General features: G+C 38.1%; 1 protein-coding gene across 3 annotated transcripts in view; it reads left to right on the top strand.

The window, feature by feature from the left end:
* Positions 1–18,785, top strand: part of EXOC4 (exocyst complex component 4) — a 753,652-nt gene that overhangs the window by 396,623 nt on the left and 338,244 nt on the right. The window contains exon 11 of one of the 3 annotated variants that reach the window (XM_059711817.1): positions 12,884–12,905. The exons of the other annotated variants lie outside the window; for them this stretch is intronic. Coding sequence (XP_059567800.1) covers positions 12,884–12,890 — 7 coding nt within the window. The 3' untranslated portion in view covers positions 12,891–12,905. Of the gene's footprint in view, positions 1–12,883; positions 12,906–18,785 lie in introns of those variants that run through there. 3 annotated transcript variants of the gene reach the window in all.

Here is an 18,785-nt window from a genome sequence, read left to right on the forward strand (position 1 = left end):
AACCTGGGACCTTTCAGTCCGCAAGCCAACGCTCTATCCACTGAGCCAAACCGGTTTCGGCAAACCCCCCCCCCCTTTTTAAATTTCCACATGTGTCACCAAAACAGCTCTTGGTGGCTCCTACCCTGTCTCTCCTTGTCAGGTGAATCCAAGTTACTTCTTTTCCATAGATATTTCATTTTTGTATTTTCCTGGTTTTACATTATATATTCAAACCAGTCAGTCTCAAGACTTGGGTTTTGTTAAAATACTTCAGGGCTATCATTTATTAATAACTCCATTGCCTTGGAGTGTTTTTGTCAACACCCTAAACCTCAGAAAAGCAGGACTCGTTTTCATCCACTCTCCCTCTAAGTCTGACCTCTCCCACTTTTGGGAGGAGCCATTTTGCTAGAAGCAAATGCGCCATTTTGAAAATTTTAGGAACTTCCGCCCCAGAAATTTACAAAGCTCTTTTGTTCCCTTTTGTAGCATTCGTTACAAATCATTCTTTTTAAGTTACTTTCCAAAATGCTGCCTTTGAGTTCTCCCTCCTAAGTCTGAGTGTGATCATTCTTCCCCATTCTTCTCATCCTGATGTTCACAGGGAGCCACTGAGCACAGGGCTTGGGGCCTGACCTTCGGTCGATTTTCCTGAGGCCGTGGGATCCCGCCCTAGACCTGGCCCAGGAGTATTGTTAGCTTCACTGGACTCCCACCTTCTCCTCCGAGAAGGGTACAGACACTCACCAACTACACTGCTTGAGAATCAGTTGATATTGCTAGTCGTTATTGGTGGCAGGCCTTTTCTTCTCCTAGACTTTTGCATTTCTCATTATACAAGTTCTGCAGAATGTTGAAGCTAAAAGACTGCTCAGAAATCACATAGATGATATACATGCAGAATGGCACGAGTTTGTTAATTTGTGATCTAAGTATAGGAGTAAAGAAAAATGAAAGTTTAGAATGGTTAACAAATTTTAACATCTCATTGTTAAGTGTTTTTCTTTTTAATTAGGTGATGGTCTTGTATACTTTTTATTGATTAATGAATTTATTTTCTCCCTTCCAAGGAACTACCTACCTTTGTTACCCAGCATAATCCTTGTGAATGAGAAGCTAAAAATCTTTGTTTTCCATCTGGAGAACAAATGGATGTTCCTGCTTCATTCTCAGTCAACAGGGTGATTGATGACTTTGATATCAACTTCTTAACTGAAATAATTTTGTCTCAATTTGAGAGAAAATAGTGGAAACACAGGGTTGTCTCTGGCAACCAAAAGAGCTCAGGCCTCAGGGACTCCCCAGCCCCCGTTTTTCTTAATTTTCTTATATCCTAGACCACAAACCCCACATTTTCTCCTAAAATTGATTTAACAACATGGCAAATGTTTAAACATAAAGAATGTAGCACATTCTGCTGAAATAGGAGGCCAGTAGTTTATACATGCTTGCTTGGTCTAATGCATCCCTCACCTGACATAAATCTCAAGAAAAGCTATAGGAAGGAAACACATTCCCCTGACAGGACAGGATGTAAAGTGGATATAAACCAATTACTTTTCTTGCAGTTCTTGGAGCAATCTTAGGAATACTGACCCTTCTGACTCCATTTTCAGGCAAGAATTCTCTGCCCCCACCTCGCAAGGAAAAATAATTGAGCTGAATTCCTAGCAGGAAGCAAATGAAGGTTTAGAAAGAACAATTTTGCTGGGCCCTCTGGAGCAAGTCCCCTTTCAAACACACCACAGGTAGTTATTTAAAAACATTTAAGCCTCTAATCACAGTGGTCTTTGATGAACCTTTCCCACTTTAAATACACCAAAGGAAGGAACGAGGAGAGAAAGCCATTAGGAAATCATTACAATAAACAGCAACATTGATTTACTTGCCTCTCCTTTGGAACGCCCCCTCCCCTGTTTTAGCCACTCAGGTGGGCTTGAGTAGTGAAGTAATCAAGCTCTCACAGGCCAGCAAAAAGAGAAATGTGATTAAAACAATTTCTTTAAGATTTCAAGGATCCTGGTCAGTCCTAAGTGCCCAGTTTTTGGCTGTGACTTTCAAGTTGAACCTTTTCGGTGGTAAATAGCCTGCTGCTTATGCCTGTGTGTTTTGGCTTAAAAAAATCAATCTCTGAGAAAATGGGCTTCCATCTTCCCTTCAGCCCAGTCTCCTTTGATGATTGATGTTAATTCAGTAAGCTGCTGACCCAAGGAAAAAGAATTGTTTGTGCTGCTGTTTTGAATAAATAAACTTACCCAGAATCAATGGCTGCAGCTTAGAGAAATTAGATGGTGGAGAGCATGAAGTCTCTGTTGTGTTTCTCATGTAAATAAAGCAGGTAAAGGGCATTTCAGCACCAGATAGCTTTTTGAATGAGGGAGACTTGCTCTGAAGGGGAAATTGTTTTTAATTTTAAAAATGTTCTCTGTATCTGTAGCAGAAGAAAGTCTGTATTTGTGACAAACTAGGACACTTGGTTATTCCTATAAACAGTTCCTATCTGGCAGTGAGTTCTTCCGTTCACTTGGCCTTAGTTTACATAAAATATTGTCAGTACTAGTATATGAACTTAATCCTCCCTGCTACCGTTCAGAGGAACATTCTGAAGTTAGAACACTTTATTTCATTTTAAAATTGAAAGGCAGCGTGGTCTGCCAGACCAGAAGAGTTAACCAAGGTGATGCTTCTGATCCAGCGGGCTGTTTATTGACTAACCATACATAAGTCATCTGTTTTCTGTATCCAGTTTCCTTTACCTAAACCATAGCACCTAAGGTTATGATGTGGCAGGAAGGAGACGTCGTCTGTAATGACTGCTCTTCAGGCAGTGGGATTTAGTGGATTCCTGGCCATGAGATTTACAGTCAATGCTATGTAGGCAATCCAAGAAATTTGAAAACACCAAGGCAGCCTTGCTTTTTATTACCTTTTATTTTAGTACCACTTAATTAACAATGTCTAATAAAGTCTGTTTCACTTCTCAGTTTATTTAATCCACAGTTCCAGCCAAACCAGTGTACATTTATATTAATGCATGCAGAGTAGGAATTTAGAATAGCCAGGTTTATTTTAAGTTTTATCAATGACAGGCAACCTAAAGTCAATAAATAGTGAGAAGACCAAGTAAATTACGTTATTTTCAGCTGGTGCACTATTATATCTAGCCCTAAAGTCACTTCCTGTTCAATAAAATGGGCTAACAGTGCCCACCTGGCAGGGCTGAGGTGAAGGCTGAGTTCACACATGTGAGGCACCAAGAACTTATGGGGTCACATGCATCATGTGCCTGTTTGCTGTTTTATTAGGCTCTGCTGAAATTATGTCCACAAAGAGCTTAACTGTGTAAAGCAGTACTACGAGGTAATATATAATTGATAATAAACATAGTTATCCCCGGCTATTATTTTTTTCTTTCCACCTTTTTTTTCTATGTTTTTTAATATTTTCATTTGGTCAGCATGTTTTATGATTTGAAAAAAAATTGTGATATTAAGAAGTGTCCATAGCTCTGATAGATATCCAAGAATGCATTTTGTCTAAAAGAAATAATTTGATCCGCCCAAGTATGTTTGGGCAAATCTAATCTAATAATAGACAAACATGGTAATTGACTGTACCTTCACTGTGCTTCCCATTGGCTAATCAGGGTGATATGTAAATTAACTGCCAACAAAGATGGCGGTTAATTTGCATACATAAGCACAATGATGGGAGGCGAAAGGGGAAGGACAGTGATCGGAAACCCAGGCGGCAGGCAAGAGCCGGGTCAGGGCTAAGTGAATGGGAGTGCCAACTATGTACCCATGTGCTGTTTGGACAGTGAAGTCTGCCAGTGCTGTTGCAGGGCAACAGAATTAGCATTGCCATGTAAGTTACAATTTTAGCATGAACTTGGGGATCTCCCCCTTACTCATAGTGAGTCATGCCCATCTTTTTCGGGCTTCTTTATTATAAAGGATTCTTGTGAAGGTCAAAGGAAATGGTATATGTAAAAAATGGCTTTAAAAAAGTATATCTCTCTTTTATTGATTTCATAGAGGAAGGAAGAAGGAGAGAGAGATAGAAACATCAATGATGAGAGAGAATCATTGATTGGCTGCCTCCTGCACACCCCCCACTGGGAATCAAGCCCACAACCTGGGCATGTGCCCTTGCTGGAATCGAACCTGAGACTCTTCAGTCCACAGGCCGACACTCTATCCACTGAGCCAAACAGGCTAGGGCTAAAAATGGCTTTTGAAAACATATATTACAGAAACAGGATATTTGTATGGCCTTAAAGTATCTCTCCCAAAATATTTATTAACCATGATGGTGGTTTTAACCTAGGTCCACAAATTCTTTGATACCCATCCCTCTAAGCGGCAAAGCCTCATTTCTCTACCCCAGAGTGCGGACTGGACAGAGTGACTCACCTCTAACACCTAACAATTGCCCGACAGTGTCTAGAAGTGGGGAGAAGTAACTTTTCAGTGGTGGAGAAACCTGACAGACACCATCTTGCATGGGATTAAAGTTTATGTCACCAGTGATGAGACACCGGTGAGAAAGGCACTGCACCTCCATGATATTTTCCCCCAAATCCTTAACTACAGCCTAATTGTGGAAAAACATCAAAGAAACAAAATAATGGGCCAGAACTCTCCAAAAGTTTTGAAATCATGAAAGACAGAGACTGAGAACTATCATAGATTGAAGGAGACAAAAACATAACAACTAGATTTAATGTGACATCAAAGATTAGACCCTGGAAGAGAAGAAGACTTTAGTGGGAAAAGTGAGAACTCAGACTAAAGTCTGTGGTTAGGTTAATGGCATTGCACCAATGTTACCTTTTTAGTTTTGGTAATTATATCATAGTTAAATAAGGGGGAGTGAGTGGAATGTAGACAGGAACTCTATATTGTCAGCAAATCTCCAGTAACTGTTAAATGTTAAAAAAATACAGGACATGGGAGGTATAATACAGGTTTATAACAACACTATTCAAAAGAAGTGAAATGCTATGTACTATATTCAATTGTATATAATAGAAAATCTATATAAATAAAAGCTTGATTAATATGATCAACTTTTGCTACCAGATGAAATTTTGACCTAATTTATACATTGTTATTGGATACTTTTCTTTTGGCAGATCTGCTTATACTTTTTCTTTATTCTGATTTTCATTTTGAAATATGTACATTATCACATAATTTTCCACTTATTATGGGGGAGGGTTGGTATACCAGAATGGTTGAAATGGATGCTCATAAAAGTATAAAAATGTACAAGTTGGATAAATGTTATACAAGCCAGGAAGTCTATCAAGGATGATAAAAAATAAGGACTTTGCATATATTAACTTAGTTAATCCTTACAACTAAAACTTATAGCCTATGAAGTAGACACTGTTGTTATCCTTATTGTATAGATAAGAAAAGTAAGACACAGAAAGGAAACAAATTCTTACAGCATATAAACTAACAATTGCCCTATTTCTGAGAATTCATAGACCGTGTGCAGACGGTCATGATCATTAAGGAACACCTAGCTAACCATGGCTGGCATGCGTTCTCATGCATGTGTTATAATTTCACTGCCTGCCAGTCCTGTGCCACATGTAAAGTAGTGTTTACAATCCAACCCTTTACTACCACATAGGGTCTGAGCTTCTCAGTCAAATGACTCAAAAGCTACACCTGCTGGGTCCTGAAACACATTATTTTCTCAAGTACCAATTCTTGCTTTTAAAGGAAAGCAAGGGATGGCCGAGGGATCTGTGAGTTTCCCCTCTGTGCTGAACACCATGAAATGCTCGCTTTAAACAAGTTGGCGTTCTGATCTCGCAGAGACTTTGTCATTCTGTGAAAGGGGGGAGTCTGAGGGCCCCTGGAAAGACCCCCTTCCCACCTTGACCTCCTGAGCACTGTGACTCTTTTGAATGCCATCTCTCCTCTTCTTTCCTCCTGGCTCTTGTTGTGGGGCCTCTGTTCTCCTCCCGGGTGTTTACAGTACATGGCTCATTCCAGCTGACACATTTTGTTAGTGTTATCACAGATTAGAAGGAGTAAAATCACTGCCAGTGTTGTTTCTCATTCTTTCAGGTCAATGGGTTTGCTTTCAAAGATCGCACTCCTTGATTGCTCTGCTTGGGGCATAATTGATCAGTATCAAGTTTGCAGCTTATTCTGCATCTGACTCCTTAATTTAACTCACAGTGTGCTAATTTCATATGCAGTGTTGGTTCATATCTCAGGGCCCAGTGTTAACATATTAAACTGTCAGAGGCTGGCAGTAGAAGAATGAATGGTTTGCAGTTTGCTCATCTGAGCCATTCTAACTAACATCTGAAGCTTTTGAATCAAATAAAAATTGGGATGATTATTCTTTCACTGATCATTAATTTAATATTATTTAAGGTTATAATTTGTGAAAATAATTGCCACTAAACCTTCCATTTAAAACCGTACCCTTGATATATAGTTTTATAGTCTGAATGGCACACTACCCCTGTGCCCCAATTTTGGGGCACTCATGAGATTATAGGTATTCTTGAACCAAGAAAAGTAACTTTGCTAGCTCTATTAAAATACTTTTCACTGTTTTGACACACTCATGTGGGAAAATAATCAAGTAACATATATTAGCATCAAAATATGAAAAGCTGATAAAAATTTTACCTGTACATCTAAATATCCAAAAAATAAGGATGTAAAATAAAATACCTAGAAAACATAAATTTTCCTTGTTTATTTAAACATAGCTTATTTAGCAAATGATCACAGTGTGCACCCAAGTTCGTTTATACATGTTTAGCAGTCTGTCTTAAGTGACTTAGAAAGTTACAGTCACATTTGCTATTTTAAAGATGTGCATGTGGGCAACAGCAGGTTTACTGTTGTTCTTATGGAAAATAATGCATTAATCAATAAATAATGATATAAGAATAAATCTATGTTTTGCATACTCACAGCTATAAACCTACATTTGCCCCACCCAGAATTGCTTGAGCAATATAACTTACTTTGTTTATCCAGCTAATCCAGACACCTCAGCTTTAACAGACTTTAGCTAGTGGATGCTACTGAGCATAGCTCTGTGACACTTGTTTGAGGACCGGTCATAGCTCAGAAAAAGATGTCTCTAGACGTCAGTCATCCTTCTGCTGTTAGAACCGTATGCAAACTATGACGTAGGGTTTCACAAATAAAAGATGAAGTTTCATCCTTTATGCTAATTTACTCAATTAAAATTTATTTAACATGTCAGAAAACTTTGTTCTTTGATTTTTAATGCACTCTTGGAACTTTTTAAGTGATGGCAAAAGTTATGGTTCAACTATACTGTATGTAAACTTGATATGCTTATAAAGACAAAGAATTTTAATACAAAATTACCATATTCTTACTTGATTTTTAATTTTTAAGGATTCGTAATTTAAAAATACCAAATTACCTCAATTTTTAAAAATAATTGGGTTTGATAAAGTAAAAAGAATTTTCAGTGTGTGAGAAGATATTAACCAAATAATTTATATGCATATATGCATAGCCCATGGACATTGACGATAGTGTGGGGAAGGCCTGGTGCAGAGGGTGGGTGAGGGCTAGAAGGAGTCAATGGGGGGGACAAAAGGGGACATCTGTGACCCGTGTGGCTCAGTGGTTGAGCATCAACCTATGAACCAGGAGGTCAAGGTTTGATTCCCAGTCAGGACACATGTCTGGGTTGCAGGCTTGATCCCCAGAGTGGGGTGTGCAGGAAGCAGCTGATCAGTAATTCTCTCTCATCATTGATGTTTCTATGTCTTTCTTCCTCTCTCTGAAATCAATAAAAATATATGTATTTTTTTAAAGGGGGGCATTTGTAATACTTTCAACAATAAAGTTAAATTTTTTAAAAAAGATTTTGCATAATATGTGATAAGTTTGTGGGTTCTAGGCCAAATGAATGGGGAAAGAAGAATATTAGAAGTGACCACATAAAATAACATGAAGAGACTTTGATTTCTGGCAAGGTTGAGAGCTAAAAAGTCTGGAAAATCTCCCAGGACAAGGCAGGTAGAAATGCTAGATCTAATGTAATAAACTTCCTTTTCAGTGTATTGCTGACCTTGTTAGAAAGTAAGAGGTCTCCTGGGGATGAAAATAGAGAAAACTGAAAACCAGAGCAGTAAACTGAGAGTGATATTGTAGCTGCCTTGGGGGCATTTGTCAGTCTCAGAAATCCAGAGGTTTGAGTTCTAACAGCTGCATCACTGCTGGAGACAGGACCTTGGGCCTGTACCAGAGAGATTTAGAGTTAAAACCACCATGTAACGCACAGAACTTTTCAAGTGTTATACCTTCAGTGAAAGGGTAGAACAGAAAAAATTCACTCATCAGCAAAGGGAGATGACAAGAACGTTTGTCCTAGCAAACAATTCTTCTGGAGGAATGTGCCCTCAGTGTAAGCCTTGGTTCTTCCCAGGGATAAAATGTCCCAAAACATGAGTTCACAGCCTCAAGTAATACGTAACCATGAGCTGGAGTCAAGCAAAAATAACGAACAGGTGGATTAGTTTTCAGTAACTTCAGAAATGAAATTACTAATTGCAGAGTACAGAATGGTTATGTTCTAAACATTTGAAAAATAACATTTGCATCTAAAACACGATAAGAGAATAAGAGACTGGAAAAAAAACACAAACTAGACAGTCGTATAAAAGAACCAAATAGACTTCTAGGAATGGAAATTGTAATCTTTGCATTAAGAATTTTGTTTATCATTTGAACAGGTTAAACATGCAAGAATTAGCAAACTACTAGACAGATCTGAAGTAATTACTTAAAATGTGAAATATAAAGACAAAAGGTTTAGAAAGTATGAAAGAGAAGTTAAATGTGTGGTATGCTGTGGCAGGTTGAAAAAGGACCACTGATTTTTGATACTACTCTCACCTTGAGAGATAGCCCATGCCCTTGAAACTGGGCAGGCTGTGACCTCTTTAACCAAGAATATGGTGTAAGTCATTTTATGTACCTCCCAAGGCTAAGTTGTAAAAGGCTGTGCAGCTGCTACCTTAGTTGCTGGAATAATTGTTCTTGGAGCCCTGAGCTGACATGAAAGAAACCCAGCGACTCTGTGGTGTGAGGCATGCCAACCACATGGAGAGTCCAGCTCTTTGGGTCACTCCCAGGCATTTTATGATTCCCAGCAGAGGTCCCAGATATCATTGAACAACACAGTTCAACCTTGCTCTGCCCTGTCGGAATTCTTGACCCACCAAATAGTTATTGTTACTGTTATGGAGGGTTTTTTTAAATTAAAAAATTATTTTCAATTACAGTTTACATTCAATATTATTTTGTATTAGGTGCAGGTGTATGGCTTAGTGGTTAGACAAACATATACTTTACAAAATGACCCCCGCCCCCTGATATTTCCAGTACCCACCTGGCATTGTACATAGTTATTATAATACTAGAGGCCCGGTGCATGAACTTGTGCATGGGTGGGGTCCCTAGGCCTAGCCAGCAATCAGGGCTGATCAGAGCCCGGCTGATCAGGGCCAGGCCGATCGGGGCCTGCTGCTGGGGGGAGGGACAGGAGGTGGGACCGCAGGCCAATTGGGCCTGCCGACCGGGGAAAAAAATGGGGTGTGGAAGGTTGGCTGCCAGCCCCGAGTAGGGAGCTGGCCCCCCTGGGAAAGAGGCTGCGTCGTTGACCGCCACCCACCCCATCTCAGCCTGGGGCCCCGAAGAGGAGGCGATGGTCGCGGGCTGCAAGCTGTTGGCTGGCCCTGGGAGGTTGGATGTGGGAGTGCACTGATCACCAGGGGGCAACTCCTGCATTGAGCGTCTCCTGGGCTTGATCCCCGGTGTGGGGTGTGTAGGAGGTATCATAGCACCGGTCGACTGGTCGTTCTGGTCTTAAGGGTCACGTAGGTTTTTATTTGTATTTCCTATGCTGTACTTCACATCCCATGACTATTTTGTAACTACTAATCTGTACTTCTCAGTCCCTGGAGTTATTTATACAGCAATAGGTAATTGGAACAGATGGGATTAGAAGTTCTAACATGCATTTCAAAGAAGTTCCGAAAGAAATAGAATTAGGAAAAAAGCAATATTTAAGAACTTGAAATTGATAAATTTTTAGAATTTATAAATGAAATGAATCCTTGGATACCAAAAGCATAATGAATCCCAAGCAGGAAAGATAGAGGAAACCCATACCTTAATGCAGCAAAATAAACCTGTAGAATGCCTAGTCAATGAAAGATAAGATGCTAAAAGCAGACAGAGAGAAGACATTAAAAGCAGAGAAAAGATAGTTACTTACCAATGAATTCCAACCTACATTAGTGGTATAACAAAAAAACTGGAAACATCCTAAGTATTCATCAGCAGAGGATTGATAAATACTTTGTGATATGTTGTAACACCAAAAAGCTACCCATACTATCTTGCAGTAAAAAATAATTGATGGGAGCGAGGTATATCAATGTGAATCAATCTCCCAAAGGTGATGTTAGGTGAGGACTATGGTATGAAGGTATTTATCTGAAGTTTAAAAATTTGAGAAACTGTACATATGTATGGATTTCTGTGTATATTCTTTAGCAATCCACACATATGTAAAATATAAAGACATAGTTTGAATGATAAACATTAAAGTTAGTGTAATGTTATTTCTGGGGTGGGAATAGAGAAGGAAAATGAATATAATGAGAAAGACTATGCTCAGGCTTTTAAGTCTGTAATGGTTAATTTCTTAATCATTACTTTTTATGCATCCTTGTATGTCAGAATATTTTATAATAAAATTTTGAACAAGAATATGAAGATTTCATGAATCTTTATAACAGAAAGTGGTGTGACATTTCCTTGAAGGAAATACATACTTAGTCTGAAAGGATTTAGAGGATAGAGATAAAGTAAATCCTATTCGCCTTTTAGTTTAAGTGTATAATTTAACACATGGGACAGGAATCGAAGCATATGTGGAATGAAATAAGTTTTACTTGATTGGGAGATTTTGAGCCTTAGTAGAGGAGGGGGCATGGATGGAGTGGAGGAGGTGAAATAAGAAATCAAACCTTCTGGCTGAAATCTAGGAATTGTATGAATGGTATATATTGGTTATTGGTTGATAATGAGGAAGGTGGACTTTGAACTTTTATATCACTGGTGATACCATTGAAAAATCTTCGTATTCTTCAATCTTCTGATTTTCTGAATATCTGTAGTAGCAAATAGTCTGCTACATTTTGTTGAAGATGACTGTTTTCATTCTCAGACACCTGGCAATCACTGTGATTTGCCAACAATAAATGGAGTCCTTGTAAGTGAGTATGAATGGGAAAGAGAGGGGATGCACATAGGAGTGGGGAGGAGAGAATAGGGAAAGACAGGTGGGAAGTAAAGAAGTTACTGATTATAAAATTGCTAAGAATGATAGTGGGAGGCCATTACTACCATTTTTATTCTTCTCTCCAATGGTAAGTTAGTCAAATGGACATGAATGAGCTTTGGAGATTACAATTTATTTGGACATTTAACTCAGTTTTTTTAAAAAATCTATTGGCAAAACTTTTGCTCTTTCATTTTTAGTTGATCTTTTCTTTGCAAAGAATAGATAGAGACTCATTCAGATAATTGCAGGGGTTATGGCATGTATGTGATGTACTTGGGAGTTATTTAAAAATGCAGGGGAAACACGGGAATGGGAAACATTGTAAAGCTGAACAGGAGGCCACAGACTCCGAATGATAGCTGGCCCTTAAATATTCATCTTCCAGTAAAGGATTCAGCTAGCTCTTCTACTTGTTTTCCCTCCTTGTAATTTTATTTTCTCACAATTTGGGTTCTTTTTAAACATTTAACTTACTTCATGACATTTCCAGTCTTTGTCTACATCATGATCCTTTAGTTGTTTTTTTCTCTAACTACCTCATTTCAAAATTTCAGCTTTCTGAAAGTAAGAATATGATGAGCTTGGCTTCTAGCCAGCCTTTGGATTTACTGCCATTGAATAAGCTGTCTACCCTTGGTCCAGTTACCTACAGCTTGGTGGGATGGAATCAGGTTGTGGACAAGGTCTCCGGCTGACCCCCTCAGCAGGGACTGTGTGGCGTGGATGCACTCAGTGATCCTGGCAGTTACTAGACCAGGGGTGGGCAAACTTTTTGACTCAAGGGCCACAATGGGTTCTTAACCTGGACCGGAGGGCCGGAACAAAAGCATGGATGGAGTGTTTGTGTGAACTAATATAAATTCAAAGTAAACATCATTACATAAAAGGGTACGGTCTTTTTTATTTTTATTTTTATTTTTTAGTTTTATTCATTTCAAACGGGCCGGATCCGGCCTGCGGGCTGTAGTTTGCCCACGGCTGTACTAGACCTACTTCCTACCCCAGCTGTGTGCAGTCAGCAGTGTGGTTTCCATCCAGTCAGCTGGCCGCTGAGAGCTGATGGGGCTACTACTGTTGATAAGCTATAGCAGGAAACAGTTATGCTTTGGAATGCTACTAAGTTTAATGGTTGGCTTTCTCTTATTGTTCCTATATTTTGAGTTCTACATTCCTATATTGGCATTTGCTGCTCTCTGTTGCCTCTATGGCCTTTCTTCCCCACACCTCAGGACCTATTCATACAAGTACTAACCTTTCTCCAGACTTGTTAAATTATTTAACCTGGCAATTGTTCATTATTTTAGCTTAATTAGTTATTAAACAGTTACCATGAAATGCGACCTAAAGAAAAAACCTGTTGGATAAGAGTATTTATTTAACATAAATATTTGCTTTAAATTTTAAAATGCTAGTATATAAATCTAGCAAACTGTTTTTAGAGACATATGTAACATTCATTTTTTCATTCTTGTTTTGTTTTTTGTTATCCTCACCAAAAATATTTTCCATTGATTTTTAGAGAGTGAAAGGGAGTGAGGAGAGGTGGGGAGAAATAGGAAGAGGATGGAGAGAGAGAGAGAGAGAGAGAGAGAGAGAGAGAGAGAGAGAGAGAGAGAGAGAGTTTTAAAATGAGAATCACATCAATCAGTTGCCTCCTGCACGCACCTTGACTGGGGCTGGGCATCGAACCTGCAACCCAGGTACATGCTCTTGACCAGGAATCGAACCCACCATCCTTTGGTGCCAGATCCGATGCTCTATCTACTGAGCCACACCAGCCAGGGCTGAAACATTCATTTTTAAAAGTAGGCTTAGAGGAAATCTTCATTTGCCTTGGAAAACTCTGAATATAGTTGGTATAGAGTAGAACTATTTAATAGCACCAATTTGTATGCCATCGAACTCAAAGTCATGATTTATACATACTGTAAAGTAAACAGAAACGTCCTGACGTCATTTTGTAAGAAGGTTATACATTTTGTAGTGTGATTAACTCTGAAGGAGCTAGCCTTTTGGTGAATCCAGCTGAAAATAGAATGCTGAGTGTAGACACACCATTTATAGAACACGTGTCATATTATGCACATATCTATATACATTTTCATTTGATCAATGTATACGTTTAATTAAATAGAATGAAGTCTTCCACAGAATGAAAACATGTACTGACAAAATGGCAGCAATAAAACAATACCTTACCGCTTTTTACTCTGAGTCCCAGTGGAGCAGTGATTTTCCTTTGCCTTAGAGATGACAGTATAGTGATGAGTATTGCTCCTTGGGGACTGATAAGAAAAGAAATGGTACCCAATCTTGTTAGTCATTAGCATTCTCCTTTATAAATGGTATGGAACTAGAAGAACAGGTCCCGAATATATTTTTTTAAACAAGTAAATTATCTTTCAGTATTAATAAAATGTAGTTTGTCTGCCTTAGAAAAATAAAAGCTTCAAACGTAATTTACCTTGTCTGTCATTTCAAACATTTCAGAAGGCATAGCCCCTTGGTCCAGACCCATTTTTCTTTGTCAGGAGATGCTTCATTGGTTCCTGTGTGAACATTTTGACATTTCTATTACACTCTGAATACTCGTGAGACTCAAGGATGCCAGTTCTTTTGGAATTCAGCAAAGGTATCTTCTCTCCCAGTCGAGCATTTGCAATATTCTGCATATACGCTGAAATTGTTCAAATGCCCTCTTGCCTAACATGTATTTTGTCAGATTACTATTTATCTGTGTAGTTTCTCCCATGTACCATTTAAGTTGGCTTGTAAAGATACAACTCAGTAAGTTAAACATAAAGATATATGAGACATAGGAAACTGTGGTTCAGGCAGTTGGATGTAACCGGTCATAGTGGTCGTACACTGGGTAGGGTGGGCCTTGAATATGTCTGGGAGCTTTCCAGGGGTCAGTGCAGACATGCACTTGTACAGCAGGTCTTCAGATAATGTCATTTTGTGCAACGTCACAATAATCGTGAAATGCCCTAGGACAGTGGTTCTCAACCTTCCTAATGCCACGACCCTTTAATACAGTTCCTCTTGTTGTGGTGACCCCCAACCATAAAATTATTTTCGTTGCTACTTCTTAACTGTAATGTTGCTACTGTTATGAATCGTAATGTAAATATCTGATATGCAGGATGTATTTTAATTGTTACAAATTGAACATAATTAAAGCATAGTGATTCATCACAAAAACAAGATGTAATTATATATGTGTTTTCTGATGGTCTTAGGCGACCCCTGTGAAAGGGCCGTTCGACCCCCAAAGTGGTTGCGACCCACAGGTTGAGAACTGCTGCCCTTGGAACTTAACTCTTGTTTATATCAGTGAACCTGTAATGAAGTTGGTTTTGTTATACATCGTTTCACTTAAAGTTGCAGGACCTATTGAGAGCATTGAGGACTTACTGTGTACCACTCCTGTGATTCTTTTTGTTTTTCCTTAAAATATATTTTTATTGGTTCAGAGAAGAAGGGAGAGGGAGAGAAAGAGAAACATCAGTGATTAGAGAGAATCACTGATCAGCTGCCTCCTGCGCGCCCCACATTAGGGATCGAACCTGCAACCCGGCCATGTACCCTGACCAGATATCGAACCATTACCTCCTGGTGCATAGATCGACACTCAACCACTGAGTCATGCTGGCTAGGCACTCGTGTGATTCTTTAACATCCATAATATAAAAGCTGACCATTTCCTCAAAAGAGATTCTCTTGTAAATAATACTTTGTAATTTAATTAATGGTGTTTTCAACAGTTAAGTAAATGCAATACAACGGGATAAATAGAATACTACTAATAAATATTTACAGAGGATCTTCTCTATGCCAGAAACTAGTGGATTCGAGAGTCAACTTTTACCCCTTTTCTCTCCCCATCTTTAGCTGTTTACCGAAGAGTTGAGCCTCTTCTCAGCTAACCTATCAGTCTCCAGAGACTTACTGTTGCTATCATTATTTACTGGCTGTGCAAAACCAAGCCATTAACAGCTTAAATAAGGCTGTGATGGTAATTGTGACAATGATAGTGTCAGCACCTTTTCTAGTCATCATTACCAATGTTGTCTATTAAGTTGTCTCAGTGTTTTAAAAGTTTGAAAGGCTATTCTAGAGGTATCCCTATTAGGCTTATCCGAACAAGTGCGTTGAATGGATCAAATCCTATTATAGTAAAAGCCGAAGGGCTGTCCACATTCATTTGTTATACCGAAACATGGCTGTAATACAGATTGCTTGAAATAATATTCTTATGTGAAGATTAACAGAAATATATGGGTCGAGTATTCTCCATGTTTCAGAAGTTACTTGCACTGATTCTCTGGTCATTAGAAAACAAAATACACTACTGATCAAGGAGTATTTAAAGCAGGGCATTATAAATATAAAATAAATTGATATTTCCCCTTTAAATTTTGGTCTCTTTCTATATAATCTTTGGGATTTTTGGTCTTGTTGTTCACATTGAAGTAACATCATCTATTGTTTCTTTTTGAATTTTGCCGCTTTAGAGAAGCACATTAATCCTACTCTCCTTTTTGTGTTTCTATTGTTGCATTTATCACAATTTTATTTTAATTTATTTGTTTATATTTCCTACTCCTTTATCAGTCTCCAAGGGACATCAGTGCCTGCCTGGTACATTATTAAAGCAGTTTCTTTTTTTAAAATTATTTCCAATGTTTTATATCACAAATGGCTGTCAATTTTATGCAATATGTTCATTTGGTAAACATTTATTGCGCATCATGTTTGTGCTAGAATAAGTTTCCTAAAGCAGATGTCAGAATTGGCTTCATCAGAATTACCTGGGGGAACTTTCAAACCAGTTTCCATCCCTGATGTCCTGACACTGTAGGGTGAGGCCTGGGACCTTAGAGCAATTGTTTAGAGCTCCCTGATAATTCTAATATTCCCTTATGGTTGAGAGATAGAGATATGATGCTTTCCGGAGACTGGTTAGTCTTTTTCTTATCTTTTGTCATTATCTCTGTTTCTATTACTCTTTATCTTTGTTCTCCTTCAGAGGAACAAACTGGAAATAAAATGGGGAGGTGACATGGCTTATTTTAAAGCTTGAGGAACTTTAGCACAGATGATCTAATGTAACTTTTACAGTACATCTGTGTAAATATTATTCCCATGCTTTCCCGAGACCATCAAACTGAAACTCCTTGTTTTTAAAATGTGTTGTGTTAACTGCATATGTGTTCTGTTGTAAGAACAAAGAAGGAAATGCAAATAAGTTGAATGCTTCCTAAAAAAGGTTTATGAAATAAATTGTTTATATTTTTGACGTTTGATTTTTTTCCACCTGCCATGGTATTAGTGCCTGTCTACGAAAAAACAAAAACCAAACCAAACCAAAACAAAACTTAGGCCATTTAAAAAAATCCTTGTCAATAGTTTTAAGTAGTGGTTTCACTTTTGAGTTGAGACTATTAATCTAAGATGCATAGGGATATTGTATAGCTTTATTTTTAGCTCTGTAGACTATATGTATTAACTTAACTGCCAACATTCGGTGGGCATGTTACTCTATACTGGGATGTAATGTCTCATTTTCTCCTTATATCAATATGTTAGCCATTGCTTTTCTCTCTTGATGGTGTTTGAGGCCATGAATTGAGATTTTGCAAAGAATGTGAAAGTTCACAGGTTGATGGTTGATGTATTTGTGTTGTGTGTCTATAATATGGAAAATAAAAATTGGGCCACGATAATAGATTAGTCCATAACAGTAGGCATGTGCTTTACCAGTTCCGTGCCATGTATATATTATTTCTTATAAAACTATGCACTAACTTGAGGTTGCTTTTAATAGTTTAGTATTAGCATTGGCCTTTTTTAGAACCAAACTGATAGATATGATATAAATATTTGCAAAGGTGAAATTAGAACACCCATTAAAGAGGCAACTATGAAATGTATTCACAAAGAGACATATTTACATCTAGACTATTTAAAGATTTATATTCTCAAACTCTTACCCCTGTTTGGATTTCCTTCACCTTTAGCTCTTACAGCAAATTGATATTCATCCTTCAGGCCCACTCCTGGGTAGAACTTTCTTTGCCTGACCCTAAAAAGGCTGAATGAAGGGTGATGGGTATTCATTCCTCTTATAACTCCCTGTAGTGAGTTATTTAACCATGTGTCTTCTCAACTGAATGGGCTCCTTCACACAAGGACCATCTCTAAGAGCTACAGAGAGTCTGGGAACATTGCACGTTCACTAAATGTTTGATTTTGGTTTAGTGAATAAAGTTTATTAATTTCATTGCAATGGAAAATGTAATAGAGCAATTAATTTTGCATTATATACTAGTAGTTGTGGGAAATGTATGACTTATTTTTAGGAAAACTGAGGTCAAGTACAACTAAATTGCTTGCTAAAGTCATACAGAATATTCCTTAAATTTTGTCTGGCACTAGTGGTATTTGTCTTATACTTTTAATAAACCAGCTCTTGCCAAACTAGACATAGTGCCCCAGGAAATGTAACTGAATTCATGGCCAGTCGGAGAGAAGAAGACTTTGGGGGAGCGGAGAACTTCGGTTAAATATAATGTATTGGGATTTTTTTTCTCCAGGACTTTTCTGAACTATAATGTGCTAAAGCGGTGGGCACAGCACGCAGTGTTTTCTAAAGTTATATGTTAACAGAAGCCCCTCTCTACAATTGCTCTTATCTTCTCTTAAGAGACTGTTTTTTTTAAGATGCAGTTTAGAGGAGCTGTGCTAAATGAATTCAGCATGATGTTGATTCAGGTTCTTTATATCAAAGTCATCTTGACTTGGTATGTGAACAAAAGAAATTGAATGATATTGGTTGTGGGCTCTTCCTGGTTTGCCTCTGATTTACTCTGAATTTGTCTCTGAATTGGACTAATTCCAAAGTTGCAGGAAATTGATTCCATTTATTCTTTAGTAAAGGGGATATCAGGGGAGATTTTGAGCCTATATCATTCTTTTGCTGAGAGGTCCTGGACAAGATGTATATGTCTGATCATATGATAACAAATAACAATTGACAATCTGCATTCACTTATTTTACTGCTGAAATCATTTGGCTTGGTAACTGTTTTTTATATGGAGACTTAGGTATCCATGTGGTCCAAGGAACAATGACAGGGACTGTTCTCTGTTGCAGTTTATTAGTTAATAAAGGGGAAGGGGGCTTCTCTGATAATAAATATTAACTTATAGTTCGTTGATTGAATTCAAATCCTAACCTAATATGAATTAAAATCTAATTATAAGAGGGCAATTAGAGGTAGTTATATTGTGATTTGAGAAGGAAAGCTCAGAAGCTGAAAGATATTGTGGATATAGGGACAGACTCCATATCACGGCAGGTACCCAAATTAAATTTTTTATGTTTAATAGGGAAAGCGTTCTAGAGAAACAAATAT

The sequence above is a fragment of the Myotis daubentonii genome, chromosome 10 (assembly GCF_963259705.1).
Source record: "Myotis daubentonii chromosome 10, mMyoDau2.1, whole genome shotgun sequence".
In the NCBI taxonomy this organism is placed as follows: Eukaryota; Metazoa; Chordata; class Mammalia; order Chiroptera; family Vespertilionidae; genus Myotis; species Myotis daubentonii.